Source organism: Limulus polyphemus, unplaced genomic scaffold (genome assembly GCF_000517525.1).
Source record: "Limulus polyphemus unplaced genomic scaffold, Limulus_polyphemus-2.1.2 Scaffold172, whole genome shotgun sequence".
Taxonomy (NCBI): domain Eukaryota; kingdom Metazoa; phylum Arthropoda; class Merostomata; order Xiphosura; family Limulidae; genus Limulus; species Limulus polyphemus.
This window is the reverse complement of record NW_013665782.1, coordinates 313,601-325,099: the sequence shown is the minus strand read 5'-3', so window position 1 is coordinate 325,099 and position 11,499 is coordinate 313,601. Positions and strand designations below refer to the sequence as shown.

General features: G+C 33.9%; 1 protein-coding gene across 1 annotated transcript in view; it reads left to right on the top strand.

Moving 5' to 3' along the window:
• LOC106478009 (SPRY domain-containing SOCS box protein 3-like) overlaps positions 1–10,512 on the top strand; it is a 12,409-nt gene extending 1,897 nt beyond the window's left edge. Inside the window, exons 2-3 of the mRNA XM_013938512.2 lie at positions 1,724–1,775; positions 8,036–10,512. Coding sequence (XP_013793966.1) covers positions 1,751–1,775; positions 8,036–8,853 — 843 coding nt within the window. The 5' untranslated portion in view covers positions 1,724–1,750 and the 3' untranslated portion in view covers positions 8,854–10,512. The remainder of the gene's footprint in view (positions 1–1,723; positions 1,776–8,035) is intronic.
• The last annotated feature ends 987 nt before the right edge of the window (positions 10,513–11,499 follow it).

Here is an 11,499-nt window from a genome sequence, read left to right as displayed (position 1 = left end):
GTCGAAACGTTGTACATTTGCTGTCATGTTAAACTTGTATTAAAGTTTTTCTTCATTACCCATTTAAGCCATCTCCAGCCATTATTAGTCTCAAAGTGGGTTCCTCGTCATCGAAGTTTCTAGTTGTATTCTTTTTAAGCTTAGGGCTGCCTCTTAAGGTAAAGGCTGGTATTTTTTGTCTCTTAATTAATCATGACAGATGTTAGTCTACTGGAAACCATTCAGTGTTTACTTTTCATCCAACCATTTAACAGTTTTTATAGTAAGTGTCTTGCGAAATTTGTTAATTGTAACACCAGCACTGTGTGTATGAGCGATAATTAAGATGCAATAACTATACAAAATGAAGTGTACTATATTCAGAAGAGCCGCATTGTGAGGTTATTTGTATTTACAAAATAGAAATACCCACTTAGTTATTATGTATATGTAATTTACCACAGTACACAATTACAGGTTTCAAGCAGACGTGGATCCTCTTTTAAAGTCAGATGTTAGTCATTTATGACCCTTTTCCTCGCGGATGAACATAACTGATACAATTATGCAGTTTATTATTATTTTTTACATCTTTACACATTAGATAACAGTCCGTATCTGCAACTTATAGATATGTGTATAGTAAATGATTTGGTTTGCAAATTGCGACAGAAAAAATCTGACATGATGGTTAGCCCTGACTGTGTTATTTTGATTTAGAATTTAACAATTCTTCAGTCCACATCATGTTACCGTATCCCAGATTTATCAGTCTTCAGTATTTCCTTCTCTGTGGATCGCCTCTGTCATGTTGTTAGATATAGATATTGGAAGATGAATTGTAAAATGAACAAAATTCCGTTTTATGTTAGTGTCTTATAATTGCATCACATGTGTTTAATTTTCACATGACAATGAATAAACGCACACAAAAAGTTTTTATGCCGTATTCTTTGTTCATTTAGATATAGATATTTGTATTAAAAGTCTATAGTATGTAAAATAAGACCAGTTATTTAAGTGAACACTAACTGTCAACAGCCTTATTCTGTTGTACACAGTGTTGAGTGAAAATGTGAACCTGATGTTTGTACTGTTAAATACAGAAAAGTAAGTTGAGGAAAAGGAAATGTGAGCACAGTTTTAAACATATGGAGTACAGACTTGTGCTTGAACCTATTTACTCCGTATTCACCGTACCAATTTTACTTTGTCTAATTTGCGAGTATCCAAGGGAGGTCCCACGAAATGTCCCACACTTTTGGGACACTTCTTTGTCTATGCTTTATTCAGGAGCAGACCCTCGTAGATCAAAAGAATGACGTCACACAAGTCGCGTGGTGGCTCGTGCCGAGTCCTAGACGCACGTGCCCCTCTTGAGAGCATCAGTGTCAGTAGATGTAAAGCATTGTTGAATACGGGCGAAATGAAAATGCGGGTAACTGAGGGGGGCGGGAACGAAAGGACGTATAGTAAACTGTATCAAAAAAAAATGCCCGGATGCTTCATACCAGACAACTTAGCAGTCTGGTCACATGAAAACATAGTAAAGACCCTGTGTCAGCCCGACGATGCAGTCGGGCAGACAGTAAGGGTCCAAGGGGCCTTGGTTCAGAGATGTTTGAGAACTCTTCCAGAACCAGTAGTCTTACATCGCCATAACGAACCATAACTTTTATTTTCAACGTGTGACTAAATGTATTGAAGTTGTTTCATTGAATGTTTTCTTTTTTTCTACCACCAGCTTAGCGAGTAATCTCGAAGAGGTGTGATGCCACTCCGGTTCAAGATTAAAGGTAATTTCATTATTTCTTTGTGTTTCTAAATCACAATTTGACCAAAAATAAATTAACATATAAAACATTCAAGGTTTAGTCTAATTATCATTAACTTCTGATAGACGCAAGCCACCAATAGATATCGCAATTTAAAATTAACACAGTAATTCATACAGTTAATTTAATACACCATTGTTACTTATAATGATTCGAGTGCATTTATTCATCAGGAGGAATTCTCGTTATTGGTGATATATACGGCCATTATCTCAATAATATATCATAAGGTTTGGCTAGCTTCGGATATTTAAGTTAGTACTAAGTTCATGTACTAAACAAACAATGAATCATAATATTAAGAATAATGATGAAAATTAATATGTTATGTATATATTAAACATTTAACTAGTATTTGAATAAAATAAAGTTGTTTAAACATACATCATGAACTATCACCGATTCACTGTCATTGAAAATTGTATTAACTATTGTGCATAAGTGTTTCGTATTGTAAAGTATAATTAAGCTAGTTATATACTTCTGTCACATTGAACTATAAGATAAATTTTCATTATTAGTGATATTGAAAAGATACCAAATTCTTAGTTTGATCGTTCATTTTACTTAGTCGTTTCAGGATAAAATAACCGTTAATGATTCACGATGTGTTAAAGAGCTTTTTTAATTAACGATGCTTACTATTGCTCTTTGTAAAACCGCAGCTTTAGTTGCTGCAAAAAGAAATACAACACACCAGTGTCACTAAATAGTAGATACCATAGCCAAAGTGTTAATCTTATTTCTATGCAGCTTTTTCCTTTTTTAAAGCTGTTTTTTAATGGTTGAATCCTGTAAAATTCGGACATCATATTATTTAAGGATTTAATCTGTAAAATACAGACCTCTTGTTATTGAATAATTTTTCTTTGCAAAATTAGACATTGTGTTATTTATATCATGTGGTTCACGAAGTTGTAATACCTTATGCAAGTATTAATGAATGTACTTTACAACGTGTTTAGCATCACGCTAAAAATATAATTGATAACAAAATAGCACGCTTACGAAGCCGCATTGACTAGTTTATCTTAAATATTCGATATTTGTCAAGTTGTATCATTTTGTTTAATTTGAGGGAAAAATTGTACCATTTCATCATTCCCAATAGAACCTGTCATTATGTTACGTGCCACCTGTCTGTCTGTCTTTAAACCATTAGTGAACTTTCATCCATCAGATAAAATATTTTACTTGCTTCATCTAAATGGCCACCTTCTTTAAAAGCGTCATATTTAATTAGTGGATGAGCATGAAAATATCATTGAAATAAGCTAAGTATATTGGATTGACTATAATGAACGCATGGTTCGTTGTTTTAACCTTAAACTATAATAGGATCTCACTTGTTTTTGAAACACATTTTTATAAACTATTTATGCGCCAAATTGCGTGCGGATCTGTAGCTTTACTGGTTATAGGGCCCCTAGTAGTAAAAATACCATCTCTCTATTGCATTTAATCCAACTAATTACTGCGTGGATCCACTCTGTATTTTACACATAAAATCAGTGATTTGTTACCCAATTTATTTGGTCGTATGTTTATAATGAGTGTTGTTAACTGGCAAAAACTGAACTGAAAATCATTAAGAGTACATACAAATAGATGCTTAGTTCACCAAATTCAGGCGTAACTGATTATTTCAGTAAACGTATGTAGTTATTTTTCTTTATACATAGACTTTTGGACTTTAAAAGTGGTTGCACTAAGGCATCAGTTACTTTTACAACTCATTATAATATTCCAATAACATTTCTACTGCATTATATATTTCCTTAGTAATTTAGTGCATGCATGGATAACTTTAAAGATATAAACAAACCTTGTTTCGTTATTCTTTTTGGCAGCATGGAAAATCTAGGGATAAAATTCATACTGGACTACTGTTACTATCTTTTCTTTTTTTGAAATTCTGTTCAATATTTCCTGCCCCCCAGTGACACAGCGGTATGTATGTGGACTTACAACGCTACAGATCGGGTTTCTATGCCCGTGGTGGGCAGAGCACAGATAGCCCTTTGTGTAGCTTTGTGCTTAACTACAAACAAATAAACAAACTATTTCCTACTCAAAAATTGCCCTAGGAGACTAATAACTCTTTAGTTCAGTGTAGCATGCTGGTGGTCTTAAGTTCAAATTAAAGGCGAGAAAAAAACATATATATATATATGTTTAAGAAAAAAACAAAACAAATACCACAGCTATCCCACTCAAGAAACAAAGGGGAGCAGTCCATTGCAAGTTGAAAACCTACGCTAATCTTGTTCTTTTGTTTAGAATTTACGAAAGTCTGTTATGCCTTTGGCCATATTGCCACGTTGCAGTTCCAAACAACTTAAATCAGACTTGAATTGATAAAATATTGTTGTTTTTAGATAGTTTTTACTTTTCTGTTATAGATAAAATCTAATGTAAACTCTCATTATAATAAACGCAAAGATTTATGCAATTGCATCATAACGTTATATAAACAAGGGTCAGACGAAATAGAACCGAAAGACAATAGGAGGGTTAAACAAATCGTCAAACATAAAATTTATATATATATTTTTGTTACATGTTTCGAATTTTTCCTTAAATATATTTTGTTAATTTATCTGTTATATGTTTTACTTCTTGAAAATTTTAAACTTGAATACAATGTACATTTGAAACAATTCAGACCAAGCGAAATTGAATTGCTCCGTATCGAATTTATGTTTGCTAGCTACATTGGTGTTTGCACAATTCTACTAGGTCAGCATGCTATAGAATGTTACGATTAGGAAGTCCAAAATATTATTTTTCATTTCTTCGCTCTGTCCACATCGAAAAAATCAAACCCCGGATTTTAGCGTTGTAAGTCCACCAAGCTACTGCTGTCCCAATAAAAGAAAACAAACAAACAGAAAAACTATTAGTGTCACGAGAAGATCTATAATGAAACAGCCAAATCTTCGTCACTAACTATAAATATGTTATCAACATCTCTAATTCTAATCGAAGTGGATTGAGTGGGGTTTTGTTTTTCGTACTTTGCTGATATCTTAGCCAAATACATCTTTCTTAATCTAATCTTATTTCTTTCGCAAAACCATCCATCCTAAATGCATAAGAACATCAATACTGAATGTTTTTCACTCTAGGCGGACTCTGTGAAACAAGTTTCTTGTTCATTGATAGCTCCAAGAAGATCAATCGAGTAATATTCCCGGAGAATATGGTCTGAAGTGTTTAGTTGTATTGAAAAGTGTCACTGAAAAACAAATATTTAGGAGGGAAAAACATTACTAGGAGCTTCAGAAGGAAAATTATGCATTTGACGAAATTAGAAATGATATAAATTATGATAACCGAACTGATACATTTTAGAGCTTTAGACTTTCACACATTACAAGTAACGGTTTGTATTGAAATGTGCTATTAAAAATAAGCGTTAAAGTCAGCATGGCTGTATAGAAAATTGCTGTTGTTCCTATACCATTGGTTGGATTTCATAGTAAACTGGATGTTTACTTTGATGTTGATGTAAATGATTCTCTACTATAATACGCAAGAACACATCTAGCAGATGGCATGCTACGTAACAGAGTGAAGAGCAATCCGATCAACCGTTGGGAAATGTACATATTGCACAGGGATCACCTGCACTCCCAGGACTAACTATTGTTGTATCCCTTTCCTAGCTGCCACGGTCTCCATATACACGTCACAATTGTGGGCTACCCACAAAGAGCGAACAGCTGATGCGCTGGATGTAACAGCTGTCCCAGCTGGGCGATTTTATACACAGGATGCTTCGCTTTGGCCACCGCTTGCTGCAGTTTTTATGGTGGTCGCGTGCGCTTAAGCCCCCCTCCCCACCCCACACTTCTATTTTGTTCTAGTGTTTCTTCTTTCGTTAGACCATATTTATCACTAGTGGGGTTGGAAAAAAAGGAACAGTAATGTGATATTTCAATAGATTTAAGTATTGTAGGCGCATGGACACAATAAACGTTTTTTAGCGATAGTTTTCTTGACTCGTAGCTTTTCAACGCTCAGAAGTTTTTGAAACCCTGCTTTACTTGATTTAGTTTACATTGTCACATCCTATATCTCCTGATTTTACTATTTCAGAATATTAGCTTATCTGCTCTGCATTAAACAGGCGAATAAGTGTTAGTGATTTTTCTCAACATTTTAGAATATTTTGTAACGATGTTATAGCTGCTTTCTCCTGTAGTAACATACAGGGTTTTTTGTTTGTTTTTATGCAGTCGTTTTCACCAGTAAAATGATATTACACTATCCTAGATACTTTATAATGTTTTGGCACGCACCCTTTTCTTATATACAGATATTTAAAATTAAAAGAGATCTTATAACACCGGTTTAGTGTACTTTACGCTGCTGAGCACTGAATCGAATGCATTCCACGTTTTTACTTTATTTTTCCCAGTACGGATCATGGTATTTTAGTATAAAAGTATAACCATCGTCAAAATAAAATACACTGATTTACTTTCATTTCGAAATGGAAAACCACAATTATTTAAAGAGAATTATAAGAAATGCTCCAGGTAACAGTGAGTTCCATAAGGTTTTAAATGTTAGCCTTTGAGAATATAAAAACAAAAGTAAATGCAATATTTGGTAATTCACTGTATGGTAATCAAGAATAGTTGAACAAAATGAGGTTAAGTGACAATTACTTAATTTAATGTGTATTATAAAGCTATTAAATATTGATATATTGTTTGTGAAGCCATTCAATAAGTATATTATTATACAACATTGACAACTGTTTGGTCTGAAAATACAAAAGTGGTTCTAACTGATTTTATGAGAGAGAAAATGCTTAATTACTTCGGTCAAATGACCTGCAGAAGACCTAAAAGTGAAAATGCAACTGAAAGTTTCGACCTGAAATGCACCTTATACGATAGATGGACATAAACTTTCTGGTCACAGACTCCTAGGATTCAGTTGTAGCCATCACTAAATTTGAATTATTAACTAGAGATAGCCAGTTAGAGCTTTGTCTGGCTCTGTGCATTGGACAAGACATAGATTGTCACTTTATGACACGACCATACTCGAGAGTGCACAGCATAGTGAGCAGTATCACGATTCGAACCTCGAACACTGTGGTCCTCAGGCTGGCACGCTATGCCTAAGAGAGAAAGAGAAAGGGAAAGGTGCGGTTTTAAAAATAGACAAGCAACGCTCTAAATGATGGATAACTAATGTACGATTACGACAGTAGAAGAGTTATTAAAGCACTAGTGTTTGTGTTTAATTAAATTAACCTGTATTAGGTATATTTTAATTAACTTCAAAACATACAATTTTTTTACACTTCGTAACACCTTAACGATGTGTTGAATTCCTAGAATGATGATAATGAACATACTGCATTAACTTTTCTTATACTACGTCAGCGTACTTTATTGAGAGAAGGCTTAGGAAATCTCTAGGATAATTATGTTCACAAATTTATATTTTGGTTTGCCTTTAGCAATTTAGTTTTTACACACATTTTATTTGTTTCTGTAAACTCAAGTGTATTAAAAGTTTTTAGCATACTTTTTTTTACTGGGGAATAGCATTCGAAGTGATTCCTTTTCATTTAATAATACAAAGTACGTGGCTGTAGTATACTAAAAGTTCCTTTAATCTGCCTCAGCGGTAAGTCTGAGGGCTTATAACACTAAAAATCTGATTTCGGTATCTACGACAGTCAGAATACAGGTTGCTCATTGTCTAGCTTAACAAGCAAAGAAAAAATCTTCAAAGTCAAGTTACGGCACATTTCAATTCAGCCGATCTACAAAATCGTTTTGTTAATTTTTATTGTTTTATGTATTTGAAAATTGTATTGTCAATTATTTGTTCTAGATTATTATGATAATTTGAAATGTCATGATCAGACATGAAGATATGTGATGTCGGTGGTAAAAATAATAATTACGGAGAGAGAGAAGATAAATATTTTATCATTTATATCATAGGCATGTATGTTTAAGATCTTATTCACGAAGAGCCAACAGTTGTTTTTGATGTTGCTTTAATTAAAATAGACTGAATATGAACTATCTCAATCTGCATTTCTAACGATGGTATTAATTGTTCGGTGAGCACCAAACTTACTTGCGACTTTTTCAGTCTTTTTAAAAAGTAATTAATAAAGAATGAATAATAATAATATATTTAGTTCTTCACCAAATGAATTTAACCTGAACTTCCCTTTATGTTAGGTATGACCAGTCGGGACTCCAGAACGTCAATTCCCAGACCTCTGCGAAGTGGCTGTGATGACACCTGGTCGTGGAACCGAAAAGACAAGTCCCACGAGGTCAGACTGTGCGGTGTTTGGCTTAGAACAGCCCAGTTTCATCCCAACTGGAGTAACGGGACGGCAGGAGTCCGAGGAAGTAGAGTACTAAACAGCGGAAAGTATTACTGGGAAGTAAATGTATCGGAAAGGATCTTCGGTACAAGCATGATGTTCGGTATTGGTACCAAGAAAGCTCGCCTCCATGTTGATGCCTTTATTAACATGCTGGGAGAAGATGATCAAGGATGGGGTTTATCGCATAAAGGAATACTCTGGCATAACGGAGAGTGGAGAAAATTTACGAAACCTTTCCGTGAAAACGAAGCCACAACTGTTGGACTTCTCTTTGATGGCCCTCAAGGAACATTGACGTACTTCAAGGATGGCGTATGTCTTGGGGTTGCCTTCTCAGGACTTCATCTAGTCGATGATGACTTATATCCGGTGGTTTGCTCAACTGCAGCTAAAACTGAAATGACTCTGTCTCACATGAGACGTGACTTTTATAACTTACAAGATCGATGTCGGGCAGTGATATTGAACATTCTAAAAACTCGTAACGACGTTAATGACCTCAACTTGCCAACCAGGATCAAAAGTTATCTTATGGAAACCAAGGAGTGCCAACAAGTTGTGAGAACACGGCAAAGAGATACCCATTCCTCTCCATACATTAAAGCTCTGCCGTGTAACATGTTTCATTTACCTGGTGTCAAAAACTCTTTTTTATATGCGTGAAAAGTAGCTTAACGATTTATTTTTGTTTTTTAATAAGTATAAACTTGCCTTACTGTAATTTTAAATATAAATTATTTTGATCTAGAAGAAGATTTTAAAATAAGAAAATAGTAACAGTTCAAACCTCACATCCGTGGAAAAGTTTCCATTTCTGTCAAAAAGTTATATATTTTCTTGTTTTCAAGGCACTTTATTTAACATGTGCATTCTGTATTGTGTTGTGTGAGTGTCACTATGTTTTTTTTTAGTTAGCAATGGGCTTGGCTCGCTCAGCAGAATGGGCTTGAACCGCCAAGTAATCAGCTTTCATCTATTGATCTCCTTAATGATATGTTGCAAAACAAGGTTGTGTGTTTTTAAAATGATGTTTCTGACGTCAGTGGCTATAGTCAGTTTTCACGAAAGGATCTCGTTTGGTAAATAAACACGTGTGTATATATTTTTGTGAATTGTGAACCAGTTTCAAACTGTTTTCCAAGTTCTATGTTGTTGTCTTATAATGATTTATGGTAGTCAGGTTGTAGTATTGTTATAATAACTTCGAAGAGAGTAGAATCTTACATTATTTTGAGGGTCAATATGCTAAAACTGTGAATTTTTTTTATCGGATTTTGAGTTTTTCTACATGTAACTATTAAACTACGTTCTCTGTAAATAATTTGGTAGTCTTTTATGTTAACTTTCTCAGTATATCCCGTGGTATTTCTTATTTGTGAACGTATTCGTAAAAAAAAACAAAAAAACATTACTTTAAGCGTATTAAATTATTTATTAACACGTGCTTATTCACGTGCTCTTAAAGTAAGATGATACGTAGAAATGTTTTTTCGAACTATGCACTATGAAGCGAAAGCACTATTTAATATTTAAACCTGTAGCTTAGCGTGAAGTCTTAAGTGAATTTATTATATATTTTACGAAATACACTTCGACAAGCGTAGGGATGGGTGGAAATCTAGTCAATAAACCCTCACCTCTGCAAGCTCGAGTCAATGACATGGTTAAGCGCAGACCAAGAGGTTATGTAAATTAAGGTAGTTAGTGTGTAAGCTGTTCAGCCGTCTGTTTGCGTGTGTGTATGATGCTCATTTTGTAAATTATCAAGAGTTTCCCCTTTTTTGCATAAATGTACTTTAAAGTGGTTTGTATTCATTTGTCTACATACTCGGTATTTCTATAAAGCTGTATGTTGCAGCTTGGTATGTAGACTTCTTGATCACGTTCGCAACCAAAAATATATTGTGGACTATATATGTTTGAGACGAATATTATTAATTATATATGGTTGTTGTCAAATATAAGTAGATGATTGGAATTACGTTTCCTTGTATGTTAAAATATTTGCTATATGTTTTTCAAAGTTATGTACTACGACATTTCCTGTATTCAAAAATGCCTCACGTTTTCCTAATACAATTTCGTGTGAAATATGAGATGGTATGATATCCATAATTTTAAATAAAATATTTAATTTCAAAGGAATATTAAGTTGAAGTACCTCATAATTATTTATAGTAAAGATTACTGTATACATGAACCATATTGTATTATGGCACTAATTTCAGGACAATGAGGTTAATGTTATTTATTTTAGTAATATGAATATTGGATTTGAATAGTGTGTTATGTGTGATGTATTGTTATTGTCCAAAGTGTGTGTAATTTATTCATTTATAAATAAAATATTTTTTTTTGCCTAAACGACTAATCTGCCCGATGAGTCAGTAACAAGGGTTTTTCAACAAAAAACATCGAGCATATAGTCCTGATTTAGCACTCTGCTATTTCTATCTTTTTCATCCTCTTGAGAACGGGTTGCGTTGACGAGTGTTCTGAAAACAAGTGCACTACATGTTTTTTCATAATATCAAACCGGAATTTCATCGATCTTGCACGATGAAGCTCATAGATCTAGGAAGAAAATGTCTACTTCAAATCACATACGTTTGCTAGTGGTAATCGGATTGGATTTGCTTGCACAAAATCAAATCCCAGGGAAGGACTCTTCATCTGAACTTTTTTAATAGCAGTCTTTTCATAACGAGTAATATGGGCGTGACACTATCATGTTGAAGGATAACAGCGGACTGTTATTGACCATTTTAATGATTTATTCATATTCAATACTTGTATATTGCCAGTCGTTGATGAACATTTCTAAAACTGAATATTAACAAAACCGAATGTTGTACTGTACGACTTTAACACTGATCTACTTTATTATACTCGATGAGCATTGTAAAAACGTATTTTGAATTTAGTACAAAATCTAAAACAGTATTATAAACTTATTGTGATGAATAACATTACTAGTGTGGTGGTTAGTAACCCTTGAAATCAGTTGGAAGACATCTAGCCAACATCATACATCGTTACCTCTTGGGTTACTTTAATCGAATAGTAGGATTCGACAGTTACTCTTGTATCACACCTTAGAGTACAGAGCGAGATTTCTTATTTTATTTATTTTTAGTGATAATTGGGTGCAAACCACGAAATCTCAGAACCACACTCTAGCATGCTAGACACTGAGCCGAAGTGTTCACTGATGGCACGTCTATAAATTTAAAGTCCTTAGTTCGATCCCTGTAATGAGCACAGCAGAGATAGCCCACTGTTCAACTTTAGCTTAACAGCAGCAAAACA